General features: G+C 39.5%; 2 protein-coding genes across 3 annotated transcripts; both read right to left on the bottom strand.

Moving 5' to 3' along the window:
- Positions 1 to 661: 661 nt before the first annotated feature.
- Positions 662 to 8,080, bottom strand: akap17a (A kinase (PRKA) anchor protein 17A). Of its 2 annotated transcripts, XM_005451936.2 has the most exons (8): positions 7,915 to 8,080; positions 6,802 to 7,149; positions 6,623 to 6,661; positions 6,285 to 6,503; positions 5,885 to 6,097; positions 4,762 to 4,910; positions 4,298 to 4,538; positions 662 to 2,901 (listed from the first exon to the last, which is right to left on the bottom strand). In XM_005451936.2, the coding sequence occupies exons 2-8, from the start codon at positions 7,126 to 7,128 to the stop codon at positions 2,041 to 2,043; spliced, it is 2,049 nt and encodes a 682-aa protein (XP_005451993.1). In that variant the 5' UTR covers positions 7,129 to 7,149; positions 7,915 to 8,080; the 3' UTR covers positions 662 to 2,040. The 2 variants fall into 2 exon arrangements, with proteins under 2 accessions (XP_005451993.1, XP_005451996.1); XM_005451939.2 differs by lacking the exon at positions 6,623 to 6,661 and having other exon boundaries at positions 7,915 to 8,079.
- A 4,900-nt stretch (positions 8,081 to 12,980) lies between these two features.
- sowahca (sosondowah ankyrin repeat domain family Ca) lies at positions 12,981 to 16,975 on the bottom strand. The gene is made up of 4 exons (XM_003445356.5): positions 16,407 to 16,975; positions 15,585 to 15,958; positions 15,012 to 15,401; positions 12,981 to 14,221 (listed from the first exon to the last, which is right to left on the bottom strand). The coding sequence occupies exons 1-4, from the start codon at positions 16,750 to 16,752 to the stop codon at positions 13,757 to 13,759; spliced, it is 1,575 nt and encodes a 524-aa protein (XP_003445404.2). The 5' UTR covers positions 16,753 to 16,975; the 3' UTR covers positions 12,981 to 13,756.
- Positions 16,976 to 17,851: the final 876 nt, after the last annotated feature.

Here is a 17,851-nt window from a genome sequence, read left to right as displayed (position 1 = left end):
GATGGACACATTTACAGTCACAGCCATAGTCAGCAACCTTATCCCAACAACTGACACAATGTCTGATTTTATGTATCACACTATTAGTTATTTAGCTTTTTAAATACACTAGATCTATTTGTAGCACACGTTTAGCTAACTTTTGTATATTAAAAAAATGTGCTCTGATCAGCAGTATTTAGACAAAGCTATGGACTTTGTCTTAGATCAGATTTTCTGTTTCAACATGACTGCGAACCACTGCACAAAGCAAGGTCCATAAAGACATGGATGTGTGAGTTTGGAGTGGAAGAACTTGACTGGCCTGCACAGAGTCCTGACCTCAACCCGAGAGAACAACTTTGGGATGAATTAGAGCAGAGATTGTGAGCCATCCTGGCTGAGTTTGTGTGTTTGAAGCCATGTCCTCATGCTTAATCTGATTGGTTCCTCAAACAGCCACAAATGTCATAATACCAGCATCGCATGTTTTGTAGGCCTCAGGCTGACTGAACATTTTTTTGTAAATGTAAATATTACATTTTGATGAGGAGTAGGAAAAAAGCTAGCAGAATATCCGAAACTTGATTTTAAACCTTCCATTTTAAAAGGTTCATTGTAGTAAGGAAATTGCAGGTTTATCTAGGGAAAGGAAAAAAAAAAACACATTAACAAAAAGGTCTCAGCTCAATTTTTTTTATTTTAAACAACTTGCAATGTGCACAAGACATGCTCTAGTGGATCATGAACACATGGAGAACAAACAGGCTTTGACACAAGTACAAATGACAAAGTGTCAGCAAAACTTCGACATCCTCTGAGCAAGTAAAAGTCAAGAACAGTCTGTACAGTAATTAGTAGGGTTGAAGAAATTTACCTGTCACTACAATTTGTCTGTAAAAGCAAGAGAAACGTTCTCGTAGTACATTTTTTAAAATGCATCCAAGAAAGTGCTTTGTCAAAGATCTGTGAAGTGTTGAAGAAACTAGACAGGCCTCAAATCCATCACTTGCACTCTAGATTAACATCTGACTGTGCAAAGAGCAAGTACACTACTTGCAGAGTTGGGTTTAATACATTAACAAGTTTCCAAACAAATCAAATCACGTCATTCAACTTCACAAACAAAAATGTTCTTTGAATTGTACACAAAAGTAATTCTTTAACTAAAACTATGTGCTGTTATTCAAGGCTGACACAGTCACAGAGAGCTGTTTGTGTTTTTCTCTGAACTATTATCAGCAACAAAGCAAATACTGAAGCAGTACTTAACGAAAAAATGATAACAAAACCAGTCATTGTACCTTACAGTCTTAAAGCAGGTATGTGTTTCATCATTTGAGGATTTTTTTTTTCCCCCACTGTAATTGAGCAGCAGCCATTTAGCAGCCCAGTAGTCACCTTTACAGTGTTCGGCAGCTACTGTAACATGCAAGTGCTTGTTAGAACAAACCTTATGTATATTAATATCAGATCCTGTGTCTTATTTTCTAAGAATCCAACTACAAATCTGGACAAAAATAATAATAAACATGTCTGAACTCTCTGTAACTCACTGATGTGTCACAGTCATGGAAAAATTTGTTTTATATTTTAATGAAAGAACAGACTGTTGATGTAATAACCTGTGGACCAGGATATAGCCTTTAACTTAAATTTGTCCAATCACCCCTTTAAAACTCACTTTTTTAGAATTAATTTTTAGATTTATGTTTTAGTGTACTTCAATCCAGTTTATACATTTTACTTCACACAGAAATAATTTTCCAGGAAAGGGAAAAAAGGTCAAGTTTATATTTTGCATCACTATCTTTTGTGAACATGCTACACTGATTATAGTGAAAATTTAGGTTGTCAACAACATCAATCTGAGAACAACTTGGGTAAAAATCCACGGCAACAACTAAGGTTCACCTGCATATACAGTCTGTGAAGCAGGAAGTTCTTCACCTAACTGAGGAACCAAAAGTATCTAATCTTCTCTGAAACTTGCTGAACTTGAAAGGTCAGTCCAGAAATGGTGAGTACAAATGAATAAAATGATAACTGTCATCCATGAGTTTAGCACCGTCTGGAGTGGCTCCTATCCCTGCTGTTGCTATGTCTCCTGTATCTTCGACTGTAATGACTGTGACTCCTCCGGTCCCTGCCTCTATCGCTGCTCCTGCCACTGCCTCTGCGATGACTATGCCTGTGACTCCTCCCTCTGCTGGAACTCCTCTCAGTGCTGCTCCAGCTCCTTTCTCTGCTGGAGCTTATGCTCCTGCTGCAGTGGCTGTGGCTACATCTCCTCCTGCTCCTATGATGACTGTAGCTCCTCCTTCGGTGGCTGCAGCTCCTTCTCCTCCTGCTGTGCGACCGTCGCCTCCTTCCTCGGCTGTGAGAGCTCCTTTCCCTGTGGGAATGGTCTCGTGCTCGTTCCCTGCTGCGCTTGCTGCTAAACACTTCTTCCCTTCTACCCTCCCGGTCCTTTTTTCTGTCCTCCCCTTCTCTCCTTTCTTCCATTAATTTATTCTTCCCTGAAACTTGGGAGTGAGCACCAGATTTGGAGATCTGCTTTTCTTTGCTTTCAGCTGCCTTCAATCCATTCACCCCACTCAGGACCCCAAGTATCACATCATCTGGATTACAGATATCCTCAGTCACATCAGGGCCACTCTGATCCTGGATGCCTGCGGCTTTGCTGCTGTTCTTCTTCAGCAAGTTGGAAAGCAGTCGCTCCCTGAGCTCCTTCTCTCTCCGCTGTAGCTCCAGTGCTCGCTCTTTCTCCACCTCCACCCTCCGCAGCTCCTCCTCTTGCTTGCGGCGACAGGCCTCCAACTGCTGAAGACGGGCCAATTCCTCCTTCTGTCGAGCCTTCTCCTTCCTCTCCTGCTCTTCACGCTCAGCCCTTTCTTTCTTCTGCTGCTCCTGTTTCAAAGCCTGATGAGGAGAACACAAAAGACAAAGATAAACGAAAGCATATGGTTTAGGAGTCGGTTGGGGGGGAAGTATCACAGGAGTAACACTTTCCCAGGAGTCGTATTGTGCAAGTCCCAACACATGCAGTACTCTGGTTGTCTAAATGAAATCCAAATTAGAAACATTAGTCATCAGTGTTTTTTCTTTTTCTGTCCCAATGTACCAAAGTCCTATATGAGGTCCTCAAATGCTTTTCTGATGTCTTGTACCTTTAATAAGTGTGAAAATCCTAAACTCAACAACAAACCCTTTTTTTGAAGGGTTATATGCCATGTGTATTTGTAGCTGTGAACTTGTAGTGGGCTTAGTAATAAATTTCACATCTATGCAAGAAGAAAAAAAGCACCGTTCCTAAAAAATAAAATTATTCCTTTATGCTGACATTGTCGGGTCCACTTTTATCAGGCAAGAGAAACTTTGCGTAATTCGCAGTTCAAAACAACCCCAACTGATTCTATACCAGTGCTCTGTGCAATCTCCCATTTCATCCTCTGTCTGAAACAAGATGCTTTAGCACCTGTTGCTTTAATATTACCCACTTTTTAATGCTGAAACTTTTTTTGCAACTCCAATTGAAACCACAGCATACAAACGCATCACTCCATGTTCCTTGAAATAGTACTTAAAAAAAAAAAAAGAAAGAAAGAAAGAAAGAAAGAAAGAAAGAAAGAAAAGAAATGGTACTAGGTCACAAAAAACAGAGGTTATCCAATGAAATATAATAATATAAAAAAAACATAAAAATATAATACCCTAGTATGCTCAAAAAACTCTTGGTGTGATCCGAAGCTGTGCAAAGAACAGACAGAACAAAACTGGGTCGGGGACATGACATCAAACACGCATACCCGGTGTATTTTCGGGATACCACAACTTTTTTCTGATTGGCTGTCCCTCACAAGCATTAGATAGGTGTGCTGCTCACAGCCAGAGCTGTGTGCCTAAGATCATAATATTAAGGACAATCCCTGTCACTACTACCAAACAGCCAAGAAAGAAAAAAATGTCTGAAAGAGAGCATTGAGAGCAGTCTGGCTCGCTCTGTCACATCTGGATTACGTGTAAATATGCCCATCTCACCATTTGAAACTTCTGCAATTAATAATATAAGCTTCCACTATTATAATCACACTCAGGAACAAAAATGGAAAAGCAAGATAGTTTTAAAGATCAATCCAACATGAATACTCATATGGGGACAGACATTCTAAATTGAGCTGTACACACTGCAAAAGTGTTAAATATTGATTAAGCTATAGGGGTTCAACAATAAAGCGCAACATTCTGCTGGACCATTGTCAGGGACTGCAGAGTACTTATTCACGTGCGTATAGTGTTGCATTGTGTAAATTGATACCTTAGCCCTGGCCAGCAGCTCAGCGATGAGCCGTATCGATTCCAAGTTGCGCTGAGCCAACAGCAGTCTCCTCTCTTCCAAGGCAATCTTCATCTGCAGCTTCTTCTGCTCCTCCTCTTGCTGACGCCTCACCTTCTTCAGATTCCTGCGCTCCTCCCTCTCTCGCAACTTCTGCTCTCGCTTCCGTAATCTTTCCTCCTTCTTCCTCTCCCTCTCCTCCTCTTCCAATTCCTTCTGTTTCCTGAAAAAGTGGTTAAATATGCTCTGTGAATATTTATTGTTAACATTTTGTCAGCTCTTATCAAACCAGGTGATGAAGTTGTTAATTTAAAAGCCAACAACTCCGTCAAATACTGAAAATAGAAAAATAGAAATTCTATTTTTTCCCCTCTAACATTTTTTCTGTTTAACTTTTCAATATAGTCCAATTTTAGTCCATGTTCCTATGTAAGCTTCCATCATACCTCTCTTCCTCCTTACGCCGCTCCTCTTCTTCCTTCTCTCGTTGTTTCTGCTCCTCTCTCTGCCTCTCCAGCTCCTGCAACTTCATCCTCTCTAGGTTTCTCTTCTTCACAGAAGCATCGCTAAGGTGCTTGCTTGTGTCAAAGGTCACCTGAGGATAAGAAACGCACATCATATGAAGGTTAATTGTCACAACAGCTTTTCATATCGAAACAGCTGAGCACTTCAGTTGACGTCATTGGTTTGACTGAATGTAGCTTTTTTTTCCCCCCGTCTTAAACTAAATGGTCTTAAAAGTGCTTTGTTCTGGTAAATTTATACACACAAAAAAACCCAAAACAAAAGTATGTAAATTTTTATTAATTCAGTAATTTAGACCAACTTTGGGGGGGATAGTGGATAAAGCAAAACAAAATATAATCCAAGAATACCAGACTGATAAACCCGTTGGTGAGTTTAAGGGCTTATTCGAGTGCTTCACACATTTCAGAGTGGTTTACTATGATTACAACATTTTATAACCATGCTTAGTCAGGAATAGTCCTTCCAGCTCTTCATTTGAAAACTAAAAATATTACATCCATGGCAGATTACTGTGTCAACACAGATTTTAAATAAATGAATAATGGACAAATATTCCAGTGACACAGCTACAAATACAACATCTTTTCTGCTCTACAAGTTTTAAGCTATTGTCACAGTGCATTTAATATTTTCACTTAAGAAGAAAAAAAAAGCTACACTCACTGGTAGCCTGATGGGAAAAGGAGGTTGTTTATATTGCATAGAATCATTAATTTATCAGCATGTTTATCAAACAAACCTCTCAAGGCTGCATGGTTCTCTATACTTGTCCTGCTTAATACAACCATATTTGAAAGGGCACTGCATTAGAACACCTTAATAATGAGTTAAACTCCATTTTTCTCAAAACCCTGGCATTTAAAGTTTGTACGAAGAAATTTCTCTCCCAGCAGTGACTGAACATAATTAAGAAAACAACATTTTTAGTTGATGGATTAAAAAAAAGTCCTGGAATGATTGGTCAATCAATTAAGAGGTAGAAAATAAAATCAGCTTTAATATGTGTAGGCAGAGGCTTGACACTACTGTAGTCTGCAGTACCTTGATGTTGCAAGCCACGGCTTTTCCATCATCTCCTTTCAGCATCAGCTTCATGCTGCGCAGAGTGTCCATGGCTTTTGTGAAGCCACAGTATTCCTGATACTGGACATACCCTTCAAAGTTCAGATGGCCCCCAAAGCTGAATGTGCTGAAGTTCTTGCCCATCATTTCCTCCCTATATGGGTCCAGCATGGGAATGTCAACATTTCGTACCTTAAAAAAAAAACAAAAACAAAAAAATACTAATGTTTTAACTTTTTATATCGACATTTATTAGTTTCTTGTTTAGTTAGGCACTGCTTATGTCTATTTTTTTTTTTTTTTTAAATTGTGAACTAAAAATGTGAATATTAAAAGCTTAATTTCCTTTTAGCTACACAGAAACATGAATGTGAATCACCTTGCCGAATGTCTGGAAAACTGCAATGAGGACTTCTTCTGAGGGCCGATCTGGGTACTGGCTGTCCTTCTGACTGAACCAGCGGCAAGGAAGCCCTTCTAGGTGGATGGTGTCAGGCCTCTCACCTGGTAGTGTCTCATTCATGTCCTTGGCATCACGGAAAAAAGAATCCCAGTCGTGACGTGTCGGGAAGTCCACTTTATTTTCTACTGCACGAACCTAAAGGATGAGAGGGTGAAATAAATATACTCTGCTGTCGGTTTATTAGTGCAATTTAATTCAACCTGTAATCAATCTTTGGTAGATAATAATATAATACTTAGAACTAGCTGCCTTGCCTTTGGATAGTTGTTTATTTTCAAGGTAATTTCTTTGAACTGCCAAATTACAATGTATTGACAAAGAGTTACAAACAGTTTAAGTACATTTAAGTAGCAACAACAAACTCCAGTGACTCCAATAACCATGCAATTACTAATTATAAGTACTGCAATGCTCTAAATTTGTTCACCCTTACCTTCAGTACATCAGTAAAGCCACTGAGTTTGATGCTCTTCCCATCCAAACGACTTAGCAGGCTCTTGACTACAGTCTTGTTTTCCACTTCACCTTCAAAGCGGATGAAATCCATTGTGCTCTTGGAGATTCGCAAGACTGAAAACTGCTCCGGGGCCACCATGGCCTTCACCCGCTCCATTACCTCCCAGTTGGAGATGCTTTTGCCTGGCAGCTTGAGCTGGGGCAAAGCCACGCTGATGGTCATTTTGGCAATAGGCTTCAGGTACAGGTTGTACTCAGCAGAGAGGCACACTGCCTCTGTGGTATCATGTACAATGGTGGTCATTGCTGCAGAGAGACACCGAAGCTGCAGCAGGGGGAAGAAAATAAAGATTTAGTAGTTATTAAACTCTCTTAAAACACAGATAAAACATGAATAAGGAGCAAACTCAAAGTAATAAACTAAACTGCGCATGTGCTACGAGTAGTCCTCCAAAACCAATAATCAAACTGCAGCAAACATCGGCTCAAACACAGGCCTCATGCCAAACGATTAAAAACCATTCTCAACATTATAAAACCCATTATAATTAGCCTTCGCATTTGGCTTGTTATACAGTAGTGTGACAAGTCCTCGAAAATTACACAACAAATGCCATGTTAAAGCATAAAGCCCCTTGCGCCATCACAACTTCATACTGCTACCCAGCTAACCAGCTCCTGTGCATTAACGTTCAGTTAACAGAGAGCATATAGGGTGACACAACGACAACAGTTTGTAGGAATAATAATGAACGGTGTCAGGACTACGCTACATATTTCTGGGGAACGGTGTTCACTGGTTACACAAACGTTAGCAAACTCAATGTAACATTAGCTGAAAGCTAACGCTAAAGTCTTCGCTTCATCCCGAAGGACGACAGGCTAGAAAGCTATGAAATTGAGTAAACAGCGATCTGGTTAACGTGATTAATTTAACGCTATTAAACTGCAAACTGCGTATTATTATTTGTTTACTGATTATTTGTTAACGTTACGGTTTTTACGAGTTGGGTCCTAAAACGTCACCGCTTTAGACAACAACATGCTAACGTCAGCTAGCACAGAAGATAACAGACTAGCCACAACCTACCAAAATCACTTAGCCCCCCCGTAAAAACCGAAAATGCAAAACACAACAAACACACTGTTGTAATTTAAGGTGAGCCATACACTTGAGAGGCATACAGAAAATCGAGAATCCAACTACATGCTACTTCCGCACGCAATGAACTCCGACCTTCTAAAGAAACCTATACCAGCGCCCACAGCGACACCACATGGATGAATATGGCGGTGAGAAAAATGGAAAAAGATCTCTTAAGTTGAATTCAGTTTAATATCAATATTCATAGCAATTTTCTTCTTGGGCTGCCTGGTCGCCGGGACAGCGGATCATTTGTCGCCATTGCACACATTTCCTAGCATGTTCTTTTTTTTTCTTTTTTTTTTAATTAGCAAAATCAACATACAACAAAATGCACCATATATTATACAATCAGAAAATACAAATTTCAACCTTTGTACAAAGAAAAAGAAGATATAAAGACGGGGTCATAAAAGTTAACAGAGTATTAACTCACTAAATCAAAATCTTCCAAAAGGGAACCAAAAGATGCAGCCTTTTTCTTTTTAACTAAAGTCAAAGATTTAACCAACAGGTTTAGATCGTTTTTCCAGTGAAGTAGGGTTGGTTTGGTCGACATTTATGTATATATTGCTTGCACAAGATTAATAAAACATTAACACCATAACTGACTTTCCTTCAGAAACACTCCAAACAATATCACATTTAAGGTAAATGGGGTAATTTGAATCCCACTCGATTGAAGCCAGGCATGAAAATCCAACCAAAAGATTTGTATAAAACTGCACAAAAAAAAATAGATGGTCCAAATCCTACTCTTCTGTTTCACAAAATACACAATTAACAGTTTCTATCTTAAAACTATCACCAAGGAACCTATTTGTTGGGTACATTTTATTTAAAATTTTGAATTGGACTTCTTTCCCTTTAGGAGGGATAGGGAAGGTGATATAATTAGTTCTTATTCTTTCAATTTCTTCCTCTTGGAAATCTTTTAATATGTAATTACGTCTAAGTAAATTTGGAGAATAAAGACTCTTTAATGAAGATCTCAGGAACTTATTATTGTATTTAACATTACAAAACTGAATACCATCTATATATAATTGCCTTAACTTGAGGGAGATGTCAGAATATATTATATCACTTACGACTATGTTTTTAAGTGACAATGGAATGGATTTTATAACCCGATTAAAATTACTTTTAGAACACTGGATATTAAATTTTTGGCCAAAATCGTGATGTCCTGTCCTTCCTCATCTACAAAATGAGCAATTGCCCAAACACCTTTCGATAACCAATCTTGAATAAAAATAGATTTTCTATTCATCAGTATATATCTATTGTTCCAAATTTGGCAGTTATGTAGAGTGAAATTATGTTTAAATATAATTTTCCAATAAAGAAGGAGCTGTTTATGGAATTCAGAGAGTTTAACAGGTAGCTTAGTAATTTCAAAGTCACATTTTAGGAGAAAATCGATACCCCAGTTTGTTAAAGACCTTACTTGGTATAAGAAACCAAGCGGAGTGAGGATTATTTAATTTCAAAACACCATTCATTATATCAAAGTCAATTGGCCTAGCATGTTCTTCTGCTACAACAACCCTTTAATTACATCCAAGAATCTTCTGTCTGGTCTTCCTCTTCTCTTCCTGTATGAAGGAGTATTAGGGCCATGTTAAGAAAAAAATATGGTGTCGGTCATTTTGAGAATAAAGTCAAAATTTCGAGATCAAAGTAAAATAGAATTTTGAGAAAAAAATCAAAATGTGGAGATTACAATTTCAAGACAAACAGCTATAGTTCCTACACCCCCTGAGTTAGTGAATTGGTACTTCTACTCAAGGCTTTTCGTAGAAGGTATAGCAAACCTGGGAGTTTGTCTTCAAACAGCAACCATAATCTCCACCCTTTGGCTTTTGTCTCAAACTAGTATTTCAACTTTTTTCTCAAAATAAAATTTTTGACTTTATTCTCAAAATGATCAGCAATATTTTTTTCTTAATGAGGCCCTCCTGCCTGGGAGCTCCATGTTCAACATCTTTTGTCCAATATGTCCACTCTCCCTCCTCTGCACATGTCTAAGTCAGCCTTGCCTCTCTAACTTTGTGCTCAACCTGAGCGCTCCCTCTGACATGCTCATTTCTAATCCTCTCCATCTTCTCAACAAAAATCTTAACTTCTTCAGCTCTGGCACTTTCGCCTTGGCCTCCTATCTTTTTGTCACCATCTCCAAACTATGCATCATAACAGGTCTCAGTGCCATCTTGTTAAATCTTGCCTTTCATTCTTGCTTCGATCCTTTTATTACAAATCCCCCTGATAGTCACACCACCCACAACAGATACCCAGAACTGTCTGTTGCTTTAGATGGCTGACACCAGGTATTTAAACTTATCTACCATCAGTACCTCTCCTCCTTATATGTTCATGGGGTGCATGGCGGTCTGATGATTAGCACTGTCGGCTCACAGCAAGAAGGGTTTGAATCCAGTCTGGAGCCTTTCTGTGTGGAGTTTGCAGTTCTCACAGAGTATGCATGGTTTCTCTTTGAGTACTCAGCTTCCTTCCACTGAGACCTTTTCTGATGAGGCTTCAGGGAACAGTAGACGGGTCAGATGCATCTGTGAGGTCTTCACTTATGGTTTTTACCGGGCTTACAAATTACTTAAGACTTTTGGTGTAAATAACCAAGTTTTATAGATACATATATATTAGCAGTATTTAAAAAGAGAAAGAACACACACCCTGCTATATATTTCAGAACACACATAATTAATACATGATAGAAACTTTGGCAATAATTGTAATCGCCCTCAATTTCATTATTTATTAGTAAATCACTGATATAGTTTATGCAAAAAAATGTTGATCAGTATCAAAAAAGGGTTCAGGCTGGATTCACTGTACTTTTTTATATCTGCCACAAGACAAACAACACTCTGATGACAGTACAAATTTGTTACTCACTTGATGTCTATTTGGCACTGTTTGTGACTCATTAGGGTTTGTCTGAAAGCCATCATCACTGTGGTAACTGTGTGAGATAAAAATGGACCGGACTTGGATTGGTCCAACAGTGGAGGCCCCAGGCTAAAAAGTTGGCACAGTTTCCCTGAAAGGATGGCAGAGGAATTTGCATAATAGGCATTACTCCCTTCACTGTGCATGTAGGTCAGTTACTGCAGTCAAAAAGGCTCTCTATCCTGTCCCGATCAGCAGTTATTTAATAGACAGCCTGCCTAAGGCAAATCTGGATTCTACATAGCCAAAAAAAAAGCACATCACTTCTGACCACTATAAATCCTTATTTGACTTCTAGATCAGGGAAACCCCAGAGATTACAGAATCATCAAAGGAGCTGACTTGACAGCATTCAGTTTTATATAAGAAGCATATTGTGTGATACATTGTGACTGTTTACATGTAATCCAGCTTTTATATGGTTGGTTTGATCTGGGAAACACGAAGCAGAGAACAGACAGGGTGCCAGAAGGACATCAGAGCAACAAGAGGATTGCCAGATCTGTAGTAATCTGTTCAGGCTCAGGCACTGAGAAATGTATCGTAACCCCCACACACATATGAAAGCTTGTGGGCATTAAATTTCTCTGTACCCTATACTCTGTTTACTTTCTCTAACCAATGGCAAAAATAACATAACAGGGAAACACAAAACTGCTTGTCCTCTTAGGTTCTTTTAAGTATATTAAGATAAACAACATAAAATCTGATTTTAAAGTATTTGCAAAAATGGATTAAATAGAGTTTATATCCCAACAGCAGCAATGTTGACTTTTGGTCAGTCTGTATAACAAGAGGTGCAAAATAAGAACTGGATGTTAATCTGTCTGGTGGGCTATGTGGGCAGGAAGTTGTGGATATACTGTAAATGCCAGAGCAAAGCTGGGGTCGTCAGATCATCAATTATTCAGCATCAACAGGCAAGGACAATCAGCTGGTGTCAGCAGGAACAGCGGATGAAGCGACTCGCTTCAATTGTATTTTTAATCTATTCTGGTGACATTAACATGAGTATTCACAGCTGCTCTTTACATTTTAAACCTTCTCATTATTACCAAGGCCGTTTCTTTATACAATCTTTCTCTTGCATCAATGGGACAATACAGTGTAGTCGACAGACTTAAAAACTTTAGTTTATGTAAATAAAAACAAAACTTCTTTATTTCACATTTATGGATAAAGACATTAATCCAAAAACAAAAGTGGCTCGTTAACAGTGATTTCACACCACACAATCACTTCACAGCATTTTACAATGAAAACAGATTTTCTTTATACAGACATAAGAATCAACAGTGTGCTGCATTTCCATTTCCTCTACTCATGCCGCTGAGAAAATGACATAAAATTCTACATCAAAAGTGTCAAGACATACAATGACACGAATCCCCGTGATAAAAGTACAAATGCTACAAATTAGTAACAGAACATTCATGAAATTCGGGAGGAAGAAAGGTTCACATATTTGGGAAACCACTTGAGAAATCACTGCTAAACCTACGGCACATTCTGGCCAGAGTCCTTAGAGAAAACAGAGCTTGATGAATAGATGACAGCGTGCATGCAAGGTCAGACTAATATATGGGAACAATATTGACTTTGTCTCAGTTTCATATGATGTAGTTGTTTCCGGCGGATATCTGTGACTGTGGTTGCCTGAACCTTTACCCTTATGAACCAATGAATCCTGTGTCACATTTTTAGAGTAAATATAGAAATGAAATGTCAGATAACACAGTAAAACTCCGCAACTGACATTCAGAGAGCAATATCTAAATATCAGTGTCTGAACATTTGCATACACGCCACACACAAAGCAATGTAGAAACAAGTGAATTAGCTTCAGAAAATTTGAGGTACGTTATCGGCAGTAGAAAAATGTATATAAAGTATGTGACTGTGCTTCTACTAATCTGTGTTTTTGTATAACTAATTGGAAACAATTAAACAGTTCTTAGCAAAATCTCCCCATTAGTGAACCTGACTCTTTTTGGTTCCACCTTTAAATAAACAAAAACTGGTAGAGAAATAACTTACCAAGCCCCTTTTGAATATCAGTTAACTGTGCATTTAAACGGGTAAAAATCTGATCCTCTTTTGATGTTATGCCTAGAATTTTAAAACATAGATATGATCTGGGACCCAAATGGATTTTTCTACTACCAATTTTAAAAAGTGACAAGTGCAAACATGATGACTGTACACTGTTGCTTCTTATAAAAAATCTGCGATTACAACTGTCTGAATATTAAAATCTGCCACTTTAAAAAATAAAAAAATATTTGTTCACATTACAGGAATGTACTAAAAAAAACTTCAGCACCATCTAATTTCAGACTAATAGTGTGTGTAAATATATTACTCTGCAAACAGAAACACGGTGAGGAAACAAACCAAAGTGCTTCAAAGTGAGAACTTTCTACAATACTGCTTGTTGCATTTGCATTTTTATGAACATAACTGTACTGTAACATATTTAAACTAGGACACCCAGTGTGATGTTAGTTGTCCAAATTAAATAGAGGGCGAAAAAAAGTCAAAACAAAATCAAGTTTGAGAGAATTCACAGTCTAGCCAAGGCAAATAAACTGTCACGTGACTGTACCCTTCTCTCAGTGACAAACAATAACTGCAATAGGAACAAAACTAAACTAGAATTTTAGAAAACATAATTTTGTAAAATGTGTTAGTTTCTGCACTGTTATATTTTGTCACTAAAATATCTGACCTGTCAGATAATAAAAGGTACCTAAGCTACAAATAAAACCACCTGGGAATGGTGTACAGCTCTGTGTCGCTGGCTTAGAGTGGTGTCGATTTATCCAAACAGGTTGGACAGTGGTCTCGTTCGAAGAGGACTGCTCTGTAGCTCCTCTCCTCTTCCCACCTCTCCTGTGTCCCTGAAGGAGGCGCTGTGGATGATCTGGGCTCTGTGGCGTCCTCGGTGCAGCCGGGCATTCAGTCGGCTCAAAGACGTCTTCCTCTGCATCCCCCCTTTACTCTTCCAGTTCCCCGTTCCATCTTCTGATGCCTCTGTTGGTGAATTCAGCAACCGGAGCGGGTTCAGATTCCCTTGGAAGACTTTGGAAAATCTCCAACCCCGACCTCCGCCGCTGCCACTGTTGTTGTTCTCACTGTCTGACTCAGGTCCCGGTGAGGTAACCACTCCTTCTTCCAGCAGATCAGCGGCCAGCGGTGGGGACAGGTACTGCATTGGTCTCCTCCCACTGTAATCTCGAGTTTCAGGGTCTGCATCCCAGTCTGACAGCAGGACACGAACCACCTGTCAATGCAAACACATCACATGCAAACATGAGATGTCTCGTTTTCTGGATATTAGAAGGCGACCATGTAGCAGCCCGGGTTCAAGTCTGACCCATGGCCCTTTGCTCATTTTTTTCCCCTCTCTCTCCCCACTTTCCTGTCTGTCTACACTGTCTCTATCCAATAAAGGCCAAAATGGCAAAATAATAATAATTATTATTATTATTAAAAAAAAATCAACAACTAGACATTTGAAACTTGTGCACAACTGGGTGTTGCAACAGGGCAATAATCCCAAACCCATATAAAAACTAGAAGGAATAAAGCAGCCTAACATTAAGCTTCTGGTATGTTTTTCCCAAAGCCCTGACCTGTAATAGGCCTAAATGAATCAACTCTGCACAGGAGTGGTCAAATATCCAGCCAGAAACTTGTTGATGGCTACTAAAACATTTGGTTCAGGTGCAACTTGCTAAGGAATATTGAACCAAATATTAGTGCATGTTTGACACCTACACTTTTGGCACTATGTGGATTACAGAATATCTAAAATAAGCCCAAACTTGTGCTTTTGTCATTAACAATATATGCTGTAGAATCATTCCATCCTGGAAAAAAAAAGATTCAAAGAAATCCTTTAAAAACCCAAATTACCACCCATGATGAGTGTGTTTAAACTTTTGTCTACAACCATAGTTCAGCTAACTTGTTTTGAGCTAATGTTTCTAGCCTGGGCAGATAAAGTGTAGGTAATTACGTACTGCTTCACTGAGCAGATGTAACACATGATACTACTCCCTGCAACCCACCTGGGTGTGTCCATGCATGGCGGCCAGGTGCAGCGGTGTGTAACCAGCACTTGATCTCACATTCACATTCACAGGTATAGTGTTCTCTTTGGCAAAGGTGAGCAGCTGAGACAGCAGCTCAGCTTTGCCCTGCTTAGCTGCCCAGTGGAGGCAGGTAAAACCAGTCACAAAGTCTCTCTTGGTCACCAGGCTGGGTTCGACAGCAAGCAGGGGCTGAAGGCTGTCCCACAGGCCGTCTGAGGCGCACAGCATCCACTCGTGCTCTAGAGGGTCCAGGGTTACTGAGGCGCAGTCCTCGTCAGTGGCTGAGGAGATGAGTGACGCCGAGTCGCCTTCGCTCTTTACTGAGTCCCGGAGGCGTGAGCCACGGTTGATCAGAGATCTCCGCACCTGACAGAACATACAATAGCCGTGGCTTTTGTTAAGATTTTTGTGTCACAGCACAAAATGCAGACATTTAGAAATTCCCAACACATTGTTACTTGCTACAGAAAGCTGCCATTCAAAGAAAAAAAAAAGAAAAAGGGCAAAAGCAACAAATACTTAATGATAATAAAAAGCACTGCGTCCTACCTGAGGAGAACTACTCATCATCAGCTCTATGAAGTTCCTGCGACTTCCTTTGGGTGTTTGGATATCTCCTATATGGTCCAGTCCCTCCAGAGCACTGTCTTCAGACAGGCAGCTGGTCAGCATGGCCCGCTGTGACCCTTTAGACACCCTGCGTGCCCCTCTAGTCTGCTGGTTATGAGATCCTCCGGGTTGGGCCTGGTCGAGATCTGGCATCCCAAGAACTGGAGCTGACTCTCGCCTCCTTCTATCTCTCAGCTTCACTTCACCCCCTCCACCAGGGGTAGGAACTCCTGTGCTGGTCTTGCTCTGGGATGGGGTTGCAGGTTTCTCATTCCCATTTGTCTGTTTGTCATTGTCCAGTGGAAAGTGGACCCCTGTAAGACCATTAATTGTTTTGTGTGTTCATTCAACTTCATGCAGACTTTTGATCACATGCTGCAGAATTTAACAGGTTGTTGTTGTTTTTTTTCTCATTGGTGTCATTAGTATCCTGAACCTTAGGGATTTTGTGTTTTTTGGCAGGAAATGATTCCAAATTAAATTTAATCAAACACTATTTTGTACGGTGAAATAAAAAAAAAAAAAGCAGTATGCGTATATTGGCCCGTAAAAACAACAAAATAACTGCCAAACCTTCTATTTATTCGTGCTGTATTACTCAACAGACTAAACGACTGGTTTTGTCGTTTTGACAAATAAACAAGTAGACCACACATAAACAAAAATACAGACAAAACAGCCTACGTTAAACGTAAGAAAGCAATTCATGGATGAAACACGTGCGTAAAAATCACGCAAACACAATGGATCCGTCGTCCTCACCTGTTTGGTCGCCCTTATCATGATTGCCGTTGACACAGTTGTTGTCCAGCGTCTCTTGGATGTTGCCATTGCACTCCGCACCATCGTGGCCATCTACGTCCGTACGCATCACCGACGCCCCGCTGCCTTCACTGTTCAAACACACAAATTTCACGCCGTTTTCCACCTTCACGAAACCCACGCTGTCAACGATGCTTTTCAGCGCTTCGCGATCCACCCCTTCCTTCGACTGTTCATTCAGCGATAGGAAATGATCGATCAGCTCCATCTGTTGGACCCTCCCTCCTCTCTCCGACAGGAACTCCTGCACGGCTTGCACTGTGCAGCTGGACGCCATCATCATCATCGTCCTCGTCCTGAACGACTCAAACAGAGCGCAAAGATCACCGGCTTATTTGCGCAAGAAGGTTTAAAAATGAGCCCATTAACGCGCTCATTCGCTTAAGGAGAGGATGACAGCATCTTCTTCTCTGGCCTCCTCCTCTCCTCCATGGGAAGACCAGTGTTTAGCTCTGTCAGACAGGGGGCGCTCACATCGTCTCACAGGCGAGGGGCAAGAATCATGTTGCGTTCCAGTGCTCATCGGAAACGCAGGCTTCCCAGACGACTAATTATTTAAAAGTGACCATAAATACTGCGTATACATAATATATAATAAAATGCACATTGTTTCCGGTCAACACACTCACAGTATTAATAATAATTGCACTGCACAATTTGAACTATTAAAATTAATATCCAAGGTTCATCCAGGTTGCATTATGTTCATCCTATTTACTGCTTTCATTTATGCCCAGTTGTAGTTTGTTATAATTTGTATTATGCTCTGTAACTTAAATGTTTCTTACTTTTTTATCTTCTCCTTGTATTCATGTTCTCCTTGTAAATATATATGCCTTTTTATATACTGTCTATTTAAAATAATTTCTTTTAACACGTTTCTTTTTGCATGCAATGAGGAAACCGGACTCAATCTCCTTGTATTTGTGCAAAAACCTGCCCAGATTAAGATGATTCTGATCCTAAAACATTTACCTCACAAAGAAAAATAATAAAACTAATACACCGCAGAACTTGATCTTTCAGTCCTTATTAACATTTTACAAAACAACAAACACAGGAGGTTATTTGAGTAAACAAATACACCATGACAGCCAAGAAGTACATTCAAGGGGACGAGCACAAATTATTGACCTAAAAGGTGCAAATAGAACCTTTAAGCTTATTAAACCTCTACATTTTTTTTTTTTTTTTTTACATAGAGCGCATTCAAAACGGCAACGCTTTTCTATTAACATTTCAACCAAACAAACACAAAAGATAATACAATATAAGGAAAAGAAACAGAACCATGACAAAAACAAATGTTTCTTTTAAACAATGGAAATCATTCTGTTCCGCATTTTTATATTAGTTTGCGATCTGATTTTTGAACTGTTTTTAAA

This window comes from Oreochromis niloticus, linkage group LG16 (assembly GCF_001858045.2).
Source record: "Oreochromis niloticus isolate F11D_XX linkage group LG16, O_niloticus_UMD_NMBU, whole genome shotgun sequence".
In the NCBI taxonomy this organism is placed as follows: Eukaryota; Metazoa; Chordata; class Actinopteri; order Cichliformes; family Cichlidae; genus Oreochromis; species Oreochromis niloticus.
Note: the sequence above shows the minus strand (reverse complement) of the source record. Positions and strands in the feature narration are given on the sequence as shown.

Excerpts from the sequence above, each read along its gene's own strand:
- akap17a (XM_005451936.2), bottom strand. The coding sequence starts at position 7,128 with ATGACCACCATTGTACATGATACCACAGAGGCAGTGTGCCTCTCTGCT. Across the intron at positions 6,662-6,801 it reads GCTTTACTGATGTACTGAAG|TTCAAAGAAATTACCTTGAA; the intron begins GTAAGGGTGAAC and ends GTAATTTGGCAG. Across the intron at positions 4,539-4,761 it reads CGGCGTAAGGAGGAAGAGAG|GAAACAGAAGGAATTGGAAG; the intron begins GTATGATGGAAG and ends CCACTTTTTCAG.
- sowahca (XM_003445356.5), bottom strand. The coding sequence starts at position 16,752 with ATGATGATGATGGCGTCCAGCTGCACAGTGCAAGCCGTGCAGGAGTTC. Across the intron at positions 15,959-16,406 it reads TGATAAGGGCGACCAAACAG|GGGTCCACTTTCCACTGGAC; the intron begins GTGAGGACGACG and ends ATGGTCTTACAG. Across the intron at positions 14,222-15,011 it reads CCATGCATGGACACACCCAG|GTGGTTCGTGTCCTGCTGTC; the intron begins GTGGGTTGCAGG and ends TTGCATTGACAG.